The following is a 22,053-nucleotide window of genomic DNA, read 5'->3' as shown; positions in this document are numbered from 1 at the left end:
TTTCTGTTAAACAAAAACTGCCGATAGGAACCTAAAGAACAAGGAAAAGTTGTCCCTTGTCTTCTGGAATACTAGCCCTACAGAAGTTATGTTCTCCCTCCTTTGCATTGTGACATCTTTGTATAGAAGCGCCTTCCTAGCAGAACTGAGACAGAGGGATGACAGTAAAATGAGATTTGTTCCTCAGCCATCAAATTCTTTTACAATATTTAGAGAGTGTTCCTGAAGGATAATGCTCTTATACAATGCAAAGATTTGTCACTTGTATTAGTTTAACAAAACACTGATTAGCCAGTAGCCAGGCAGAAAATATAGGCAGGGCAACCAAACTAGGAAAATTCTGGGAAGAGGGAGTCAGTTGCCACCCAGATGCAGAGGAAGCAAGATGAGAATGAGGATAAAGAAACAGAGAGGGAAATCAGAGAAGCATCACCTTTCACGATAGCCACAAACAGCATAAAATATCTTGGGGTAACCCTGACCAAGGAAGTGAAAGATCTATTTGACAAGAACTTTAAGTCTTTGAAGAAAGAAATAGAGGACACCAGAAAATGGAAGGATCTCCCCTGCTCTTGGATTGGGAGGATCAACATAGTAAAAATGGCAATTCTACCAAAAGCAATCTATAGATTCAATGCAATCCCCATCAAAATCCCATCAAAATTCTTCACAGATCTGGAGAAGACAATAATCAACTTTATATGGAAAAACAAAAAACCCAGGATAGCCAAAACAATCTTATACAATAAAGGAACGTCTGGAGGCATTACCATCCCTGACTTCAAACTCTATTACAGAGCTACAGTATTGAAAACAGCTTGGTATTGGCATAAAAACAGAGAAGTCGACCAATGGAATCGAATAGAAGACCCTGACTTTAACCCACAAACCTATGAACACCTGATTTTCGATAAATGTAATAATTTAAGAAAAAAAAAAAAAACCTCTGATCTGGGCTGGTGAGTAAATGTGCTTGACATACAACCTGACTACCTGAATTCAATATTTAGAACCCATGAGTGAGAGAGAACCAACTACTGAAAATGAAGGTTGTTCTATGACCTTCTGACACATACCCACATTCACACAACATGTATCACACACATGCATATATATATACACACACACATGCAAAATAAAAAACAAAAGATGAAGCCCTGATTTGATAATTAATGATCTTTTCAAGTTAAAGTCCTTTACATTAAAATTTTGATCTTGTAAATTAAAAAAAAAGCCTAAAACTAAATTACAGTCTTACCTTTTGCCTTCCATATTTAAGTCCCCAAATCATTCCTCTCTCTCTTTCTTAAAGTGCACCAATTTCCCTAATCATTTGCCTCTTCTTTGTAGGCCCCATCCTCATCCTTCTTGTAAGGCCAGTGAAGCTCACAGCTGGTAGGAGAGGCTTACCTGAGCATGCCTCGGTGTTCCTCATGCCACACCTGGATCCGCTCTTCCCACTGGTCCTTGTTGAGTTTGTGCTGCTCCAAGACTCTAGAAAGACAATGAATGATAAAAAAAAAAAAAATTGCAGACAAAAGACAGGAGGGAAAGGAAGCGCACTCAGTTCTCTATAGAGTTGATGCAAATATAAAGTTAGACCACTGAGGTCCTGCTGAATTCATACAGACAATGAGAGTTGAACATACCTAAACAGACCTAAGGGACTTCCTCCAAGAACAGAAGACCAAACAGAATTCCCTATCTATCTATCTATCTATCTATCTATCTATCTATCTACCTACCTACCTACCTACCCGAGACAGGATTCATCTGTTTGTTTGTTTGTTTGTTTGTTTGTTTGTTTTGGACAGGGTCTCTCTATTTTATAGCTCTGGCTGTCCCGAAACTGATTATGTAGACCAGGCTGGCCTCAAACTCAGAGAGCTCCCCCTTCCTCTGCCTCCCAAGTGCTGGTTTTAAAGGCCATGCCCTCTTTCTTCCTTCAACCAAAAAGCTAATAATGTGTTGCATCCCCAAACTCAACAATAATGCATCAGGAGTCCATATTAAGTGGCTAAGAGCAGGGACAGGCAGAGATATTCTCTCCTGCATCCCCTTGGGGCCAAGAGTTTGTGTTTATAAGACAGTTTTGTGTACTGTGCAGGGAATTAGTCCCAAACTACTCTGAAGGAACCAAGAGGTCTGACCCATAATTCTACCAGATTACTAAACAAGGCCTGCTTTAAATACGCCATCTTGGACATTGTGGCCCTGACCACAAAAGTTTCCAGGGGCACAATTCCTATCCCTAAGATCTCCTGATGGTGTGTGCATAGACCACAGCACCAATTCCACTAGGGATCCCTGAGTCAGGCTTGCTTCACTTTTCTTCTCCTGCTCTAATCCAAAGGCTTATGGAAATAAATAGCCATCTGATGCAAAATGAAACAAAACCTTCGAGGTTGAAAAAAGAACCATCAATACATTGGGGGTTCAGGCCAGTTCCGGCTCAAATGTGGGAGATGGGGCGAATCAGAACGAGTACCCCTGTATTTCTCTTTCCTGAGCCAGAAAATAAGGAAACCTCTTGCCTTGTTTATTTGGCATTGTTGTGATGTTAAAACAAAAATATTAAGTGTTTAAGAGCTTTCACCTTTGCAGTTTGCAAAATCAGAAAACTGTATAGAATGGTACCCGTGGCTTGCCTATTTCTCTCGCTCTCTCTCTCTCTCCTGTGAATTTCTAAAATAAAATCTCATCAGTGCAAAAGAAATGGAAACAGGGGAGGACAAAACAAATCAACCCATCTTTGGTTCTATGTAAGCACCTATCTCCAGGGTAATGAAGCTTTGAAATCAGGGAGACAAAGGGGGAAAACGCTTTTTGAAGACCAGAAATACAATAGGATATAAGACTATATGCAAATGTGTCTCTGAGCAGCACAGCAGTGTTTAGACAAAACCTAGTGAAAAGAAAGTTCTCTGGCACCCCATAGAGAGTGGGAATTAGCCAGTGTTTGGTTGTTACCCATGACCCACTTTAGCCAGGTCAAAGAAGACCAGGGTACCAACTCACCTCTGGGGCAGCAGCTTATCTCCAGCCAGGTAGCCAGACTTGTGCACTTCCTTATTGAAGTCACCGTACTTAGACTGGACGGCATAGGAGGCCAAGAGCACAGCAGTTTCAGGTGGGCAGTAGATGTCATCATTGAGAATGCCCTCCTTCACTTGCAGGAAGAACAGGCGCTGGGTGATGTCCTGGATCAGTTCCTCAGACACATCCTCTGGGTAGAACTTGGCCCGGAACTTGAAGAGCAGTGGACTTTCCTTCCGCACATCCTGTGCAGTCACCTGGGAGGAACACGGAGGTTATAGAGGCTCTCGAACAATAGACTCTGGTGATGGGAGCGAGTCTGTGATGGGAATGATAGGAGCGCTGAGAGAGCTTAAGTTCAGGTAATCTCCCAAGGCTGGAAGGCCACTCGCCTCGTAATTTAAAATGAAACAAAACTAAACTACAACTAAAACACAGAAGCAGTGCATTACTTTCACTGGGGAATCTTATTCTCCTACGCCATAAACTACTGGAGACGAGCAAATCTGGTCAAAGCTACAGAATTGGCTAGGTTAGACAGCCACCAGATGACTGTGCAAAGCCTGAAAAATCATTCCTAATTTGTCCAGCAAAAGTGGCTACTGCTGCGGCCACCGGCATGCCTCAGAGGGTAAAGACACTTGTTTCCAGGGCTATGACCTCATTTAGATCTTAAGGAACAACAAAATGGAAGAGAAGATTGACATGGCTCCCATGACGTGCATGCACGCACACATAAACATGCACAGACACAGTAAATAAATGTAATTTTACAAAGCTCCTGTTCTTTAATAAACAAGAGTTTTGGAGCAGAAGTGAGACGCCCACCTCTAGATACAATCAGGAAAATAAGCCGGAGCACAGTATTGAGACCTCTAGGGTTAATGGCCAACAGTTTGGGGGTATGGGGAGAAAAGTCTGATAGGAGTCTGCAGACATTACATGGGGTGGTATTTGGGCTCTTTCTTACCAATTACAGGCTTTGAGAAAGGGATCTCAACACCTTAAACCACTGAAAGCTTTGGTCTGCAACAAGTCTAAAATAAAGAATCATCTCCACTCCCTTTGGCGTGGCCATCTTGCTCAGAATTCAAAGTGGAAACTCAGCAACCTTCCCTCAGTTGAGTCCTCTGCCTCTATTTTGTTGAAAGTAATCAGGGGGGGCATGGTGTTGGGCTACCTGTAATTCCAACACTCTTAAAAAAAAAACGGAAGATCAGATGTTCAAGGTCACCGTCTACTATGTGTGGAGCTCGAGATCAGCCTACAACAAGAAACCCTTTCTCTAAATACAAAAGGAGGGTGGGAGTTCTGGAAGCTCCAATACCAGCCATGCAGACCTGAGAAAACACAATCCTACATAAAAATGGACATATCTGACATAGGACAGCTGACTAAGTCTGGTTGCTCCCCTCCAGATAACTTTTTAAACTAGGACTCTAAACACTGTTTCCTTCGTTGTTTTGTTCAATATATTACTGAGTAAGGATCTCGGGTTTGTTAACTAGCATATGTTAGTAGCTGGAAGAACTTCTGACAGATCAGTAAGTGATTACCTTCTTATTGAGTTTCAGCCAAGTCGAGAAAGCTTTTGTGTCCTGGTACTGAAGACCGAAGAACCAAACTTCCCTCAAGCCAATTGTTTTCACCACCTGGAAAAAAAAAAAAAAAACAAAATAGTCACCAGTTTAATAGCTATTCTGTGCCAGGAATCGAGGAACAGAAAACTGGAAGGAACTTAATTTACCCTGAAAGGGTTTAAGGTACTGCTAGTCTGGAGAGCAGCTGTCAAGAACTAATGTCTACTGGCAATTGATGGCTTCTGGAGCAGCGGGATCCATTTTCTTCAGAGATGTGCCTTTAGTAGGTTTCCTGTACTCTAGAGAATGGCTCTATACCTATGAAAGTACTAGCAAGACTAGCTAAACTCTGTGGGTTAAAGAAATGAGTACATAAAATTGGGGGGAGAGGGTCTAAACTTAGCTGGAGGAAGGTAAATATGATCAAAATGTATTGCATACATGTATGCACTTCTTAAATAATTAAGAAAATGTATTTTTAAAGGAATTAATGTCATATAAGGAGTCTATTTTAAAAAAAAAAAAAAAGAACATGGAAGTAGAAAGGAAACTATTTTGAAAAGGGACCAGGACCAATGGATGAAAGGAGGGTCATTGTAATTAAAATATAATACACATGTATGAAAATGTCACGAATCCCTTATTTTTTTACAATTAACATAAGCTTAATACACAACAAAAAAGGAAAAAGAAAGAATTGCTATCAGCTTCTTTCCCCACTAAGTACTACTGTGAACACCGGTCCACATCAATAACCTTACATGCATTATCATCTTCAATTCTCAAAAGAGCCCTATGACAGAAGTAGGTGATGTGCATTTTACAGATAGTAATATTAAAAGCCCAGAAATAAAACGATATGCCCAAGGTGCAGATAAGAAGTGACAAAGGCAAGATTTAAATTGTCATATTTCTAAATCAAGCCCATTCTCTACCACTGCCTTCTCTGACAACACTATACAGCTGTCTGCTCCCAGAATGGATTAGAGGCTGTAGACAAAGATTCTTGGGTTAAGTCCTGTATCATATCCTTCTGGGGTACTCTCATGTGTTCCTTGCTATTTCTGATTTTGTATTTAGTCTAAAGGATATTACATTGGGAATTGTAATGCATGCCTGTAATCCCAGTCCTCAAGAGAAAGCGGAGGCAGAAGGATCAGAAGTTCAGTGTTGGCATCCTTGGTTACACAGAGTCTGAGCCCAGTTGGGGCTAGATGAGATCCTGTGCCAAAAGTAGGGGCGTGGGCTGTGCTTAATCCCAGCACTCGGGAGGCAGAGGCAGACTGGTCCCTGGTCTCTGTGAATTTAAGAACAGCTTTGTCTACATGGCAAGTTCCAGGCCAGCCAGGGCTACATATTAAATGTCTGTCTCAAATTACCAAAGGAGGCGCACTTAAAAAGACTCAGCTGAACAGACAGAAAAGGTGCAGAGATGCAACTGGAGGAGGGCAGGGTTCCCATGTCTCTTCAGCAACTTCTACCTGTCCAGCTACCTAGAAGCTTCCCAATTCAGGCTTTTTTTAGTTTTGTTAAAAAATTACTTCATTATAATTGACTGAATTGACAGTCATTAATGTCATTAATTCAAATTTCATAGCTGTCCTTTCTATTTAGAAAGTGGGAGTCATTTCAATATCTAAGGCAAAGTCTCTTGCAATATCCCAAGAAAGAACACTTGAGAAGACAAATTAAGGAGCACAGTGTACAAGCATCCCATACCCCAAAGCTATGCTGTTCCTGGGTAATGATGGAGTCTGTTCTTGGGCCCTGACTCTAGCACGCCATGTTGATGGTCCAGGTGCAGTCTCCACACCGGCACGCTCAGCACTAGAGAGAGCCACATCAGACAGTTCTCATCTTTTAGTCTGGATATAAATGGATGCAAATAAATCTTTAGGATGCAGCGAGCAGAAAATCTATGAGACTTAATTAGAGATAAAAACAAGGACCCAGAGTCACCAATGTTCTTTCTAATAAACAAACCAACACCTTCTCCCATCTCGTACAATAATCACTCTGAGGAGAAATCGTGTTCCTAATATGTCACACTTTCTCTTTATACTTTGATGTCACGTATCAGGAAATAGGAACAAAAAATCTTCTGTCTTTAATTTGCAGCCCGTATATTTCTTTTGCTGGCCCCAACTTCCTCATTATCTAGTTGTGAGGATAACTGTTAAATGATCTCACACCTAAGGACGGGTATGGGAAGATTTTTCTTTTTTAAAAAAAAAAGCTCTTTCTCATCCTACATTTAACACAGGACCCAACTAATAATCCTGACTTTTCCCGGTAGTTTCAGAGTTATAACTGAAATGTAACTGGTGGGAAGGAGAAAATTTCCATAAACCATTCAGATCCTGGAGAGAAAAAAGACCCACTGAAGACAGTACAGACCACAGGGCTAACATGCCTAGGTACTGGGGGAGTGGGACAGAAGAGCAAGAGAGAAGTGATAAAGAAACAGTTGGCCTTAACCTAAACCAAGAGGCCAGTTGTGGCAGCTCAGAAAACCTAGGACCGAAGGGGATTTTGATATGAACACTGCCTCTTCTTTTGTGAGCATAGGGAAATCAAAATGATATGAATTTTCCACTTCCTTAAGCTCTTGAGCTTGGAGAGATGAGCAGTCTCTCAACCTATGCTAAAGCTCCGTGAGGATATGGGAGGAAGGAAATACAGTCTGAAGTCAGAATTGATACTGAAAAAAAAAAAAAAAAACAAAGACAAAAGAAATGACCTGTGCCTCCAGGCTACAAGGAAATCTCCAATTAAGGTCCAGGGAGTGATGGGGGCCATTTGGTCAGGCAACTCCTGGATCTATTTCCAATTCCAAGAACAAGGAAATTGAGGCCAGAATTACTCATTTCCAATTCCTATAGTAGCCAAGAAATCTAGTAAAAGTGGGCCAGGGCTTGGGGTAGGAAAGGTCCTGCTTTTCAAGTTCGAGAAAAGTATCTAGCTCTTTTTTCTAGGAACAAACCTCTCTGGATCCAGAGAGCAGAGTCCTTATAATGCTTGAGGAAAAAAAAAAAACTTTGCTCCCTTTGGTAGCAAACACCGTGCTCATATGACCTATGCTAGTATTTCTCACAATTGCCCTTAAGAAACCCTTAAACACCTTTAATCCCAGCATTTGGGAGGCACAAGTAGATGGATATCTGTGAATTCAAGGTCAGCCTGGTCTACGGGGAGAGATCCAGGATAGGCTCCAAAGATATACAGAGAAGCCCAGTCTGAAAAACCCAAAACCAAAACAAAACAAAAACCCTTAAGCAGCTGACCATCATAACCAAAGAGGCCTAGGGGTATGGTGGAATTGAGAGGTGCACTAAAAGCATCATGAATCAAGACGAGTGGGAAGCTATCCCAATAAACACGTTTTGGGAGAAGAAGAAGAAGAAAAAAAAAGCCTCGATAGAAACTGTGAATTCTGTTCTGTACTCTGCACTCTTCCCCCGGATAGACTGTGGAGAGGAAGCAGGGCTAACTGAGCGTAGGCTGGTACAATGAAGTCCGGTGATGTGCCCATCAAACTGCTGTCAGATGAAGTGCATAACCACACATAACAACAACTGCTCTCAGCTTTGGTCAGGGCAGTCAGGAAGGCACGGCAGCTGTGACTACCCACATGAGCCCTCCGGAAGATCTGAGCCAGGATCCTGTCACGGCATGGGCTTTGGGATGCCACACCCATTCCTGAAGATCTACAGGCAGTTTGGTTAGTACCCAGGCTTCTGTAAACGGCCCTAAGGAAACTCACCGGTTAGGGGCAGGGACAGACAGGAAAGGAGAAGAGGGACTCGCTGGGAGGAGGAAAGAGACCGGCCGCAGGACTAGTGGGAATAAGGGAGGGGTGGATATACCAAAACACATTAAGAATGGTTATTGTGCTGGGCATAGTGGTGCACACCTTTAAACCTTGCACTCAAGGGGACCAGGGGTAAATCTCTGAGTTTGAGGCTAGCCTGGTTTATAGAGCAAGTTCCAGGACAGAGAAACCCTGTCTCAAAAAATATCAACAAAAAAGAAAAGCAATTATTATGTGCAATTTACAGATGATAATAAAAAAAAAAAACTACCAGGAAAGAACACTGAAGTCCAATAAAAGGAAGAGATTTGCCTCTAAGAAAATCGTTGCTAATTTCTAGGCGTTTCGGGGGATAAGACAGAATCCTTTTCATCTCTTTTTTCTACTTGCAGAAATCAATTCAAGAGTCAGTGCCACCTTCCTCGTGTATCTTTGTAAGAAACCGGCGGCATCATGAGCCATCTCAGAAGCCCAGAGCTGCATCAGAAGCAAGGCCAGAGCCTTAAGAAAAATACAGCATGAAAAATTAGGTGCAAAACTGCATCAAAGCCCAGACATCTGAGGTGCACTAAGATTCTATTACAGGCTTGGCAGCAGCTGCATCACCACCCATCTAAAAGCAAATCAATATTTAACTGGAAAAATCTGTAAGACGCTACCACAACCTCTGCTTCTTCTGCTCCACACAGCTTGTGTTCCAGTGAGCGTCGTCTTCACAGAACAGATGTCACTGAGCTGAGCTTCTGTTGAGGGCAGAGGCTAAACAAAGGGGGCTCACACGGGGCATAATTGACAGAAGGCACTGGGAAACAGTAGAGTCTCCCCAGGTTCAAGCTCGAGCTATACCACTCCTTCGAGCTACGTGACCTTAAGCAGAACATTCCCCCTCACTAAGCCTCAATTCCTCATCTGTAGAACGGGGTTGCTACTCATATTAGTGTCATAATAGATGTTAATCGTCCTATAAAAAAAAAAAAAAAAACCAGAAAAGTCCTAATGCAAAGTCAGCCAGTCATAAGTACCTTACTGAATCAGAAAGCTTTGTGATTTTTATGGTTCCCACAACTGAACTCCCAGGACAGTCCACATACGTTTGGCTTTTTAAAAGATCAATTATTAGAATGGCTGAGATGCCAGGCAGGATTTCTATATACATATATATGTGCAATAGCAATTAGTGAAAAAGAGAGACCACGAATCTGAAGGAGAGTGGGCAAGGGTATACGGGAAGGTTTGTACAAGAGAGAAAAGGGAAGGGAGAAATGTAATTATATTATAATCTCAAAAGGCAAACATAGTCTTATTCAGAGTGGTGGCCCTGCCACCTAGTGGCCGGTACAAAATTCAAGAAGAAGCCATTTGAAGACTGCCTTAAGAGATTAAAGCAAGCAAGTGCCGCATGCCTGAAGCAAAACGTGTTCTTTCTCTTTCCTGGCAGAGAGCACACTCACAAAAAAGAAACCGAAGTAAGTGGGAGCAATTGTGGCCCCATTCCCATTTCCCACCAGGCCCTGGGCCTCCTCAAGCTACGCTTTCCCACTGCTTTTATTTATCACCCGGTGCCAAGATATATGCTTCCTCTTTATTTTACTTCCTCTCTGGTCAGAAGCCTGCTGAGTTCCAGAATGGCCCTAGAGCGTTATTCAATTCCTTTCAAGCCCCAGCTCGGGCAGAAGAGCTTCCTTGAATGATGGGTCTCAAAGTCAGATAGAATGGATTTCTTCGCTAGGCTTTATCAAGCTACAGAAAGGGAAGAGCTCACATCCTCCCACCACCTGTGCACTCTCATTCTCTATCTCCAGACAGACAGCTGCTTAGTATCTTGTCCAGTTCAGATACTTTATTCCGACAATTTTCACCAACGATATCACAGCTCTGATCCTTCTGACCTCACAGAGAGTGGCTGTGTTCTTTTTACCTTGGTAGCCTGTCAGGGGACCTAGGGATAGAAAACACATCTTCTCTGAGACATCCCCAAGCTCTAACGCCCTCATTCGCTCCACACAGTGCAGTGCAGTGGGAGAAAAATATGACTGTTCAGAACTGCATTTGAAACTGCATATTCCAACATACCAAGGTATGTTCGTATCCTCTTAGGGACAGGAGCAACGTGATGATTAAGGAACCCAGTTATATGTAAAACCTCACATGTTTACCACTTCCAACCCAACTCACCATTTTTTTTAAAGAATATAATGTGCTGTCACTAATAATAGTCAGCATGTTGTATAATAGAACTCAAGGTCACTTTTTCATTTATCTGTTGAGACAGGATCTCCTGTTGCTCAAGCTGGCCTCATTTAAAACACACTATTCTCTCGAGAAGGGCCTTGAACTCCTGATCCTCCTGCCTGGGTCTTCAGGGAATACAGGCTACCACACCCAACTTCAGAGTCACTCTAATCTGAATGAAATTTCAGCTCAAGCACCTACCAGGGATAATCTACGGTAGGTGCTCATAAATATGCTTCTCAAGACACTGTTGTCTGGGTGATAAATCATCCGGGTTTTCTCTCATCCCTTTTCTCAATGATTATGAAAGATCAAAATCTCTTCAGGGCTCTGTGTGGGAGGCAATAACCTTAAGAGCAGCATGCTAGCCAGGAAAGCTTGCATACGTCTGTAATTCCAGGAGTCAGGAGGATAAGGCAGGAGATTGCTCTGAGTTCCAGGCAGCCTGGACTACATAACAAGTACCAGGGCAGCCAGAGTTATATACTAAGAACCCCCCACACTGGACAAAAATTTACCATTCCAATCTGCCCAGGACTCATAGTCATAGTGGCCTCCCACGGAACTACATGCACAGTGCATAAAGCAAATCAATACTAATAATAAATTACCAAGTAGAGGCTTTTTGAAATTAATAAAACTTGACCCACAGATTATTTTTTGCCCCAGACTCTAAGCCGTGTCTTCATGAGCCAGCAACCTCCAAAGCAAAAGGACAAACCCCAGTGGTAAGAGCAGGAAGGAGGATCATTTGGTTTGGGAGATGAGTGGAATCAGAACTCTGGATGGAGTCTAAGAAGAGGTCAAAGTAAAATCTACCATGACTGATACTCTCCCCGCGGCACCTCTTCCTAAGACCTTACGATCTAAAACAAGGGACCCAGGAGTCTATGTGGTCTCCTCATGTTTGTCTCATGGACTGCTAGAAGCCAATCCAGAAGTGATGTTCTGCCAGCTGCCTTCTCCTACCAACTCAAATGAGGCATTTCCTTTCTTTTTACAGAAAAGGGTCACTGGAACAATGAAAATACAGAAGGGAGAGAAGCAGATGTGTCAAAAAAGGGGCAGAGATAAATTTTTGAGAGACAACCAAATTTGAGGAAACATGTCCAGCTTGAAAACCCGAGGCCTGAAGAAATGTTTACAGGAAGCAAGAAATTAGTGGCAAAGCCAGCTCTAGAGATCAGAATTTCTGACTTTCAAGCTAGTGTTCTTGCCAATTCATTAGGCTGTCCCTTTAAAAGCTTTCCAATATAGAACCCACATGAAAACCTTAATATAATCAAAATGCATTTAGTCATTGCAGACTAGTACTGTAATTACTTGTGAGCTAAGGGAATGTCAAAACATTACTTAGGTGTTCCAAAGTTCCTCAGACTAACTTGTATTTTCACAAATTAACCATCAGTGATTACCCTGTACTGTTCAAAACAAAAACACAAAACAAACTCCAGAGAAGGAATAAGTTCCAACTAAATCCAAAATTATATCATTAAACCTCTCTCTCAATTCTAGTTCATAAATGAGACAAAAAGCATCGTAGTATTAGAAGGGGACCCATCATTTACTACTCTGCCACGTGTTTGTACATAATGCTTTCTTCCAAGATATTTGGGCTTTCTTATTGTCTTGTCTATTTCTGATCTGGTATTTTGTGCAACCTTATATGTCACAGTAATCAGGGTTTTTTTTTTTGGATAATGGTAAAGATAGAAATAATATTATATTTTTATAAAAACAAAAGGCATAAAAATGAATTTCCCCCCTTTCTTTCCTATTTGTGTATGCACATGGGCACGCATGCTACAGTCTGCTTATGGAAGTAAGAGGGGAACTTGCAGGCATGGAGAGACACACCTATCTATAATCCCAGCACTTGGGAAGCGGGTGAATACAGACATTGAGTTAGAAGTCAGCTTAGGCTAGGTAGTAACTTCAAGGACACCCTGGGCTTTTTTAAAGAGACTTGTCTACAGATAGATAGATAGATAGATAGATAGATAGATAGATAGATAGATAGATAGAAAGATAGACAGACAGACAGACAGACAGACATAAATATCTTTCAAAGTTGAAAGAAAATATATTCATCTTTTCAACAAATCTAGCATAGAATAACATTCCTTGTCTCTTGTCTCCTTTGTTCAGGATCAAGGATAGGATTATTAGGGCAGTGAGATAGAGATTTGAGTTGCCAAAATTATACTTTGCCTTTTTTTCAATCAAGTCTGGAATCGGCCTTTGTTTTTACCTTCCTTGGAAGGGCAAGTAGAAAAAGATACCTTTTCCAAAACACAGGAGTAGGTAGTCCGCACTGTGATGAGACCTACCGGCAAAAGAAGTGGTTAAGGAACAAGGCCTTCCTTACCTGGTCAAACAGCTGCTTGCCAGTGGTGTTCGGCTGAATGGCAAACTCCAGCTCTGCATCCATGGTGGTCACACGCACACTGATCTAGGATGAGATGAAAGAAAGCAAATTAGTCCCTTGGCTTTAAATGTCTCTGTTCAACTTTGAAGGAAAAAAATCCAAATGCCAAGAAGCTGAGTAAATAAGAAAATGGTGTGGAGAAAGGTAAAATATTGACATAAGTCATATCCTAACCATATTCTCAACCACATTACTGAAGATAAAAACACAGCCAGAGACACTGCTTCACCAAGAGGCAAACACGAATGTAAAATCAGTATGCTACAAAGAGGAAGAAAATATTGTTTATATTTCTTTCAGAAAGTGTTCCCTACCTACACCAGCCAATTCCAGGTCACCACATTCTCTTCCCTACCTCTGGTCTACAGCCTGGCTTGTCTATGGCACTAGGAGATAGTTGAAGAAACAAGGTAAAATTAAAAAACAATACTGGGTTCTCTGCTGTGGACTTTCCAAGCTACAATAGCAACCTTGCAAGCAAAAGGTGCCACTGATGTGTCGGTTTTCAACCTATAGGGGTCATGACCCCTTTGGTGGGTTCAACAACACTTTCATAGGGGTCAAAGACCATCAGGAAACACAAACATTTATGTTACAATACATAACAGGAGAAAAATTATAGTAATGAGGTAGCAATGAAATCAATTTTCTATTTGGGGGTCACCACAACATGAGGAAGTGTATTAAAGAGTTGCAGCATTAAGAAGGTTGAGAGCCACTGAAATAGAGCCATGGAAGTAACCAACCAATTTCTGTTTGAAAGTGAGTTCTGAGACCCACTCCATAGGAGGGAAGTCATGCTCAATACTGTAAACCTGCCCAAGAGCCCATGACTGGGGAGGTCATACGCCTTAGTGAGGAACCTACTACTTACTACTGATTTACTTAATAGACATGTAGTCAAAGTGGCCTCTAAATATGTGCTTGTATCCATAGACTAGCTTCACTCTGAACCTTAAAGAAGTTTCTTTTTGCAATAGCTTTCAGTTAACACAGACTCAGAGCTGGTCAAAGTGCTGAGACTAAATGGTTTTTAAGTGCTTGGCCCTGCATTTACCCACTCCAAATTAAAGCCTAGAGAACATCATAGAAAATGGTACGAGGTGCTGGAGGCTGGGGAGGAGTGTTGTAAACACTGTCTTTTAGATATGGCATGGCAGCTGCAACTATGAACTCACAGCAATACTGAGCACATTCCACAAGACCTGCACAATACTGGGCACATCAACAGGGATAGGGCAGTAGCTAAGGCAACTCCATCCCCCCTCCCCAGGAGCTCTAGGCAATTAGCTGTTGCAGGGGGAGGGGTCATTCTGGTGCAGCCATGGGCAAGTTGTACTTGCTCAAGTAAATAACCTCCAACATGTGCTCATGCAAGAAACTCTAATTAAATGCAGTAGAGCACAAAAATAAACTATTGAAGGTAAAGAGGATAAGAAAGGACAACATGAAGAATATAATCAAAGTATGTGTGCATGTATACAAGGTGTCCACACACAAACACGATTTTATACACACACACACACAATGTGTGTGTGTACATGAAATTTTGGAAAACTAAAACCAAATTTAGAACTGGGGGCCAATGCTAACAGCATAATGGTCTCAATTTACCAACATGAATAGTTCTTATCTTTTTGGGGGGGGGCTTAGTTTCCTTCATCTGCCCAAGGGCAGACAGACATCAAAGCAATGACTAAGGACCATTCTAATAGTGAAGTGTGTTGTTCGATATACTGCCTCGGTCTGCTAACAGTTGCTGTATTTGTGTCTCACTGTTCTCTCCGGGCACAGGAGAGGACAGGGGCATCAGCAGAGGTGAGTGTGGACAACAGAAACGTGCGACCACAAAGAGAGGGAGCCAGGCACTGGAGGAAAGAGGGAGGGGTGGAATGATCTAAGTATATTTTAATCCAAAAATATTTTAAATGAAAAAATATTAACATATTCTTATATATTATATCAAAGATGCATATACATAATGCTAGTAAGTGCAAGTCTGAATACAGGTCTGTGTCCAGACTTTATAAAATCTCATGCTTTTAGGCTATTAAAGATGGTGCTTGCCACCAAGCCTGATGATCTCAACTGAAGCTTTCAGACACACATGGAGGAATAGAACCAACTCTGGAGATTGTCCTCTGACCTCCACGTGCTTCCATGTTACACATGCACATGTAATAAATTATAAAGAATATTTCATATACTATACAAGTTCAGCTTCATAAGATGGATGGATGGATGGATGGATAGATAGATAGATAGATAGATAGATAGATAGATAGATGATAGATAGATAGATGATAGATAGATAGATGATAGATAGATAGATAGATAGATAGATAGATAGATAGATAGATAGAATAATATCCTAGTGCTAGTTAGGCTTTGTGTTTTCTCCCTTGTTTAAATTATAAAAAAAAATCACATTATTGAGGAAAAACCAAAATATGGAATTGCCAAAGATGTAAATCCCGATGGAATAGGTATGATATTAAACCTTATTAAGTCTTTGTAACTTTGGGCTTTTTCCAAGCACAAAAGTTGGTAGCACCAACTTGGAAGCAGACACCATTTTGCCAGCTAAAGAATTATGATAAATACCAGACCCAAGGAATACCTTTGTAAATAAATCTCACCAGAGATTCAGGGAGGAAATCTATTTCAGGACGGACAATGAAACAGGAAAGGCCCTGAAGGTAGGAACAAGTAAATCAAGCGCCTTGTGAGTAAGGCGAGGTTAGCCACTTTACTTGCTGTTACCCTACACTTCCTATAGTAATGAGTCCTCACACAGTATGGAGAAAAAGGTCCAGTGGGCTAGAATTTGTAGGGAAAAGGGCTGCCATGCTAAATACGACCTCAAGTCACCTTGTGCTGGATGAAAAGTGACAGCAAACTATCCAGTGGGGATGAGGAAATGGATCAGCGAGCAGAATTCTTGCTGTGCAATTATGAGGACTTGAGTTCAATCCTCAGCACCCACATAAAAGCTGGTATTAGTGGTGCGTGTCTCCAGTCCCAGCACTGCAAGGGGTGGAGGGGGGGGGGCAGATTCCTGGAACTCGATGGCTCATCAGCCTAGTCAATCAATAAGCCCCAGTTTCAGCAGGAGAGCCCTTTTCATACAAATAAAATAAAACAGTGATAGAGCAAGTCACCTCACATTTAACTCTGTCCTCCACACACGCACATACCCACACAAGCATGCATAGACACCTAACACACACACACACACACGCGCCAAGCAAACCAAATTTTTTTTAAAAAAAAAAAAGCAGTGATTAAGAATAGACAGAGAGAGAGGAACGAGGATAGTAGCCTTTCTTCATATATATGCTTCCTTTTACATTCCAACACAATTCTCCCTCCCACCCCTCCTCCCATACCCCCTCACCTCCCCCAGCCCACCTCCAATTCACTCCTCAGAAAGGGTAAGGCCTCCCACGGGGAGTAATCAAACCCTGGCAGTTGAGTTGAGGCAGGACCAAGGAGGTAACAAAGAAGACAGACACTAGGAGGGACAAAAGGATCGCCCTGGGAAAGGGGAATTAGAGGAGCTCTCCTGGGTAAACGGGGGTCCTGGGGGTGGTAAAAGGGAGGAGATGGGGGATGGGAATGTGAGGACACCAGATGGCCCTGCTGAGGGAGGGATGGAGAGGGAGAGCAGTAAGAGAGGTATCTTGATTGAGGGAGCCATTATGGGATTAGGGAGAAACCAGGTGCTAGGGATATTTTCGGGAATCCACAAGGATGACCCCAGCTAAGACTCCTAGGAATAGTGAAAAGGGTGCCTGAACTGGCCTTTGCCTGTAATCAGATTGGTGACTCCCCTAACTGTTATCATAGAACCTTCATCTAATCTAGTAACTGATGGAAGCAGATGCAGAGATCCACAGCCAAACACTAGAACAAGCTCCAGAAATCCAGTCGAAGAGAGGAGGAGGGAATATATGAGCAAGGGATAGTGGCCTTTCTAATACATTGGTTTTTTCTCATCTCAATATTTATTTGTAATTTAGAATTACATCTTGTGTGGTTCTATGGTGTAATGGTGAGCACTCTAGAATTATATCTCCATAATTTTAAGTAGGCACAAGAAAATGCTGGTTACATAAATAGCCATCAAATAAGAGGCTATAAAATAGACGGATATAGGGGTAAGGATGCAGTTCAGTGGTAGAGCAGGTATCCAGCATGCACAAGGCTTCATGGACAGTACGGGGGTGGAGGCACAGGCAGCCTGAACAGAGTACATATAGAGAGAAAAGAGGGCATTTCTTGACCTTTTTATGTCAGATACCATTCTTGCCAATCTAGCAAAGCCAATGGAACACATATCAGAATATTTTTAAAGGCATAAAATAAATACAAGGAGACAATTTATATTGAAACAGATGTCAAATGTAATAACGTGTACTTATATACCATATTAAGTTATCTAGCATTATCGCGTATTGGGTCTTAATAATTACTACTGTGATTTATTTTTAGAATATTTTTATTTTTGACAGATCCATACATTTCTCATCTCCTTCCATCTTCCATTAGCACTCTTCTTCTCAAAGAGGCCCTCTCCTTGTTTTTATGGCTTCTTTTTTCTGTTTAGTCCACTGAGTTTAATTGGATTTCCTTGCCCAAGCATGAATGGGAAGTTTGTGAATACAGCAAGGACAGCTCATCTGTGGCTACATCATTTAAAGGAGTGACACCGCTCCTCCAATCAGCATACCTTGTCAATAGTCCCGGGGGGGGGGGGGGGAACAAGTCTTCTGAATACAACATAGCTACTGCACTACTGTAGATTTAAACTTAGTCTAAATGATATTTTGGGAGAGTTGGAATAACTAAATGTCTAAAGACTTCCACTGATGACAGTATCATAGGTACCACTAATACTAATTTTCTTTTTTTCTTTTTTTTTTTTTTGGTTCTAGCTCTTGTAGACCAGGCTGGTTTCGAACTCACAGAGATCCGCCTGCCTCTGCCTCCCGAGTGCTGGGATTAAAGGCGTGCGCCACCACCGCCCGGCATAATACTAATTTTTTTTTGCTTATATTTATAATTAAAAGGATAACTCTTAAGTTAGAGCTTAGTGAAAACAAAAGCTGGCTTAGTATCTGTAAATGACTGCTTACAGGACCCCCATGGACACCAAACTCCACAAACGTTCAAGTGTGGTAACCTTTGCATATAACCTACATACATCCTCTTGGGTTCTCTAAGTCATCTCTAAATAGTTTATAATACCAAATATAAGGGCTGGGAATGTAGCTCAGTGGTACCGCCACAGCTTAGCACACAGAGGCCCTGGGTTCAGTCTCTGAAAACATAAACCAATGCTATAATACAATGTTGATGTTATGTAAATAACCACTATTCTTTGTTGTTTCAGGAATAATCATACAAAGTCTGCACATGTTCAGTACACGCTCAATTTTTCCCCAAATATTTTCAACCCACAGTTGGTTGAGGGCCAACTGTGTCCACATTCATGGGTCTTCCCTGTTTCAAATGTTATTCATGGATAGAAGGATTTCTGGTTAAAGAACTTCCTAGAAATTTATTTCAATTCACCTAATACAGAAGCAGCACAGTGTTTAAAGAATTATGGGTGTAGGAGAACTGTAGAACTATTCTCTGACCTTGAGGCAATTACTGAATTACCAAAGAACTGCAATGCTACTACACAGGGAAGTCCCTGAAAAGCAGAACAGAAAAATCTTTTGTGTGAAGTAAGAGTCATGTTAAGGTGGTTTTTCCATAGATCTCCAAGGACAGGATTAATTTTTGGAGTGAGCCTCAAAATAGAAATACTAAAACAAAAAAAAAGTGAGGAAAGCGGATTTAAGTAAAATAAATGAAGCCTAAAAGTGATGCGGATGGTAAGAGTACTGGGGAAGGTTGGTTTGTTCTTTGATAATGTAAGATGTACATAGACAAGACAAGCTACAGTCCAGACCCATGTCACATTCGGCCCTCTGGGCATAGGAACCTACTGTCCTCCTTTTGGAATTGGCCCTTCTCTTTCACTGAGGTGGCATCTTGTCTGGGAAGGTTAAAAAAAGGTGGCCAACCTGACATCCTGAGTTCAAGCCATGCATTTGTATGTTGGGACGAAAGCACCCACTAGCATAAGATGTCCCTTGACCTCTGCACACTTATGGTCATGCACACATAAATACACTCAGAAATTTTCTGAAAACCCTGAAATTGAAGCTTCCAAATCCAGCAAAAATTTCCCTGGCAGGGAATAAAGGAGCTGAACTGGGTAAAGTAGCAATTTAAAGCATAATTCGCAGTAGAGAGAACTGTTTACACAGCTAAATCCTTGCCTAAGCCGGGCCTGAGTATGCAGACATAGGCTGAGGTCGAAGACTGCATCTATGGAGAACAGAAGGGTTTAAGGATCAAGACAAAAAAAAAAAATCATGGGTACGAATTTCAAGAGTGTGTCATCCTCTCACATCCACTGGCCCTCCCACCTCTAGCCCAAGAACAATAAATCCATTGAAGCTTGCTGAACAATCGAACATAGATACTTCCCACAGGAAGCCTCTGTGCAAATGAACTCATCTTGGTGGTTTCCCATGCAAAGCCTTCACCAGGATCCCTCCTACACCCAAGTTGGTTAGCCTGAAACATAATCAGGCTAGACGCTGACTCTGTCTGGGCAGCAGTAGCTGGGGGTGCTTTTTTGATGTGTCCAGTAGCTTCAAATAAAAGACCTTCCCTTTCCCTAGAGTCAGGATCACCCATGGAAGCAGCACTCCTCCACGGCAAAGTGGTCTGGCCGTAATCTGCCCCCACCTGTTGGGCGTTCCTAACTATATAAAAGAGATGCCCCCCCGAGGGAGGGGGGAGAAGGAGAGAGAAATAATCACATGTTAACTCGCTGGAAAGATGAGTGTAAAGTAAATATTGTCAGTTCGTAAGTGAAAAAAACTGAAGTATATAGGGGCAGGTGACAGACACGTATTGGATACCAAGCCTGTGCCAGCCCCATCACCCACAGGCTCAGTTCACATCACTGAAGCCAAATGTCCTCTGCTAGCAGTTGGTGGAGGCGGGTCTTCTGGACATTCCTGGAGCTCCTTCCATAACTCCACCCACCTCTCTAGTCATGGCAATTTCACCGCTCTCTTCAGACACTGCCTTGGTAACTATTTTGCCAAAGCCCACACACTGCAGCATAGGAAGCCTGGGGACATTTGGGAAACACTGTTTGGGTAGGGAGGGTTCCCTTGTCTCTCTGGGGCGGCTCAACAGCCTCACCGACTACCTGCCATCTCTGAATTCTGAGGGAGTGGCCTTTCTTTCTGGGCTTTCAAGGGGACTGATAATGTAAGAAAGACAATTATGATGGGAGGAGAGGAGCCAGAGGAAGTACAAGCCTTACTAGGGCAACCCCAGAACTCCAATCTCTTCCTCAGTCACCAGTGTGACCAGATTCACCTTCCCCCAGCATTTCCAGCAGCAGGGCCTGGTCTATCGTGATCCTCAGGATCCCAGAACAGGTTCAAGCCCCTCTTTTCTCTAGGAAGAAAACAAGAGTTGCCTTGACTCTGTAGCCCAGGAGCTGGAAAGTCCTTCACCATGCCCCTCCTCTAACACAAACACAGACACACACACACACACACACACACACACACACACACACACACATTCAAATGCAACAACTTTTTCTGCTTTCTCCCTAGTGATTTGGAAATGGTACCTGGTGCGATTACCCCTTCCCTCTCTTTTGACCTATTCCCAGACCTTTCCAGACCTGCCTGGGCTTAACTTTCCCTATGCCTGTGTCTGCTGCCCACAGTTTTTATAAAAGAGAACCACGCCAATCCTGACTGACCCACACCCATACCTTCATGACTCAACATTAATTCTCCAAACACTCGAGCTGCTCCAAAACGGCAGAGGAGACAAGAGTCTCTTTCATTTGTTTTGGCTCAGCCCTGCCCTCCGAAAAATTCCAAGAAGCATTTCAACTGACAGACAAGAGCACACTAGAGACTGGAGGGTTGCTCTTTCGGTTACCATGTTTGGAGCACTAGACCTTTTCAGCAGCGAGAACACAACCAACCACCTTATCAGTGTGGGGGAAGAGCTCAGCACAAAGGCTTAAGATGACAAAAATCAGAAACGATGATGTCATCTTCCTCAATGCAGCCTCAATTTCACGGACTTTTGCTCAGCTCCAGACTCAAATCCTTTCCCCTGCTACTCCTCTCATGTGAAAGTCAGGAAAGAAACTACTGGTGTGTGTGTGTGTGTGTGTGTGTGTGTGTGCGCGCGCGCGTGCGCGCGCGCGTGCAAAACTAATTATAGTCTCACTAATCAAAAGCAGCTCATCAGTCGAGACATGTGCTAGAAACAAACAATGGCCAACTGCAGCTCTTATCTTCCTCCAGGCACATGGGGTGGCCCACAGTGCCCTTAGCATGGCCATTCCCCAGAAATTCACCTGCTTTCTCCCTTCAGAGCTTCTCCCCTTTAGTCTGCAAAACGATGAGCAGTGTGGAATAACAAACTCTAAAACCTGAAAGGTCCCTCGGTGATCATTTGGCTCAAAGCCAACAGTTGAAGATGAATAGTGAGGTACGGGAAAGAGAGGCACTGGCCCAGTGTCATCCAGCTCCCGTGCAGTGTGAGAAGAGAGATTAAAATCTGCCTGTTTAGGCTAGCAGTGTGGCTCAGCACTAGAGGCTTGCCAAGGATTAATGAAGACCAGCGTTCCCTCTCCAGCACCAGAAATAATAAGATTGAATTTTAAAAGAATGTCTCTTGTTCCCACAGCACATTTAATAAGCCCTCATGCCATCCTCAATCTCCTAAGTAGTAGCCCCTCCATACATGTCCCTTTGCATCTAGAGATGCTATGCAGAGGAGGCAGCTTCAGTCTGCTTCCACTAAGAACCCAAAGCTGGCACTATTTGGAAGTTGGGTTTTCAACAGGGGGTAGATCT

At 42.5% G+C, this 22,053-nt stretch overlaps 1 protein-coding gene across 1 annotated transcript in view; it reads right to left on the bottom strand.

The window, feature by feature from the left end:
* Positions 1-22,053, bottom strand: part of Msn (moesin) — a 71,033-nt gene that overhangs the window by 10,435 nt on the left and 38,545 nt on the right. The window contains exons 2-5 of the mRNA XM_050126031.1: positions 13,028-13,111; positions 4,593-4,688; positions 3,019-3,293; positions 1,411-1,494 (exon numbers count right to left, since the gene is read on the bottom strand). Coding sequence (XP_049981988.1) covers positions 1,411-1,494; positions 3,019-3,293; positions 4,593-4,688; positions 13,028-13,111 — 539 coding nt within the window. The remainder of the gene's footprint in view (positions 1-1,410; positions 1,495-3,018; positions 3,294-4,592; positions 4,689-13,027; positions 13,112-22,053) is intronic.

The sequence above is a fragment of the Alexandromys fortis genome, unplaced genomic scaffold, assembly GCF_014885135.2.
Source record: "Alexandromys fortis isolate MF-2015 unplaced genomic scaffold, M_Fortis_MF-2015_v1.1 scaffold_246, whole genome shotgun sequence".
In the NCBI taxonomy this organism is placed as follows: domain Eukaryota; kingdom Metazoa; phylum Chordata; class Mammalia; order Rodentia; family Cricetidae; genus Alexandromys; species Alexandromys fortis.
Note: the sequence above shows the minus strand (reverse complement) of the source record. Positions and strands in the feature narration are given on the sequence as shown.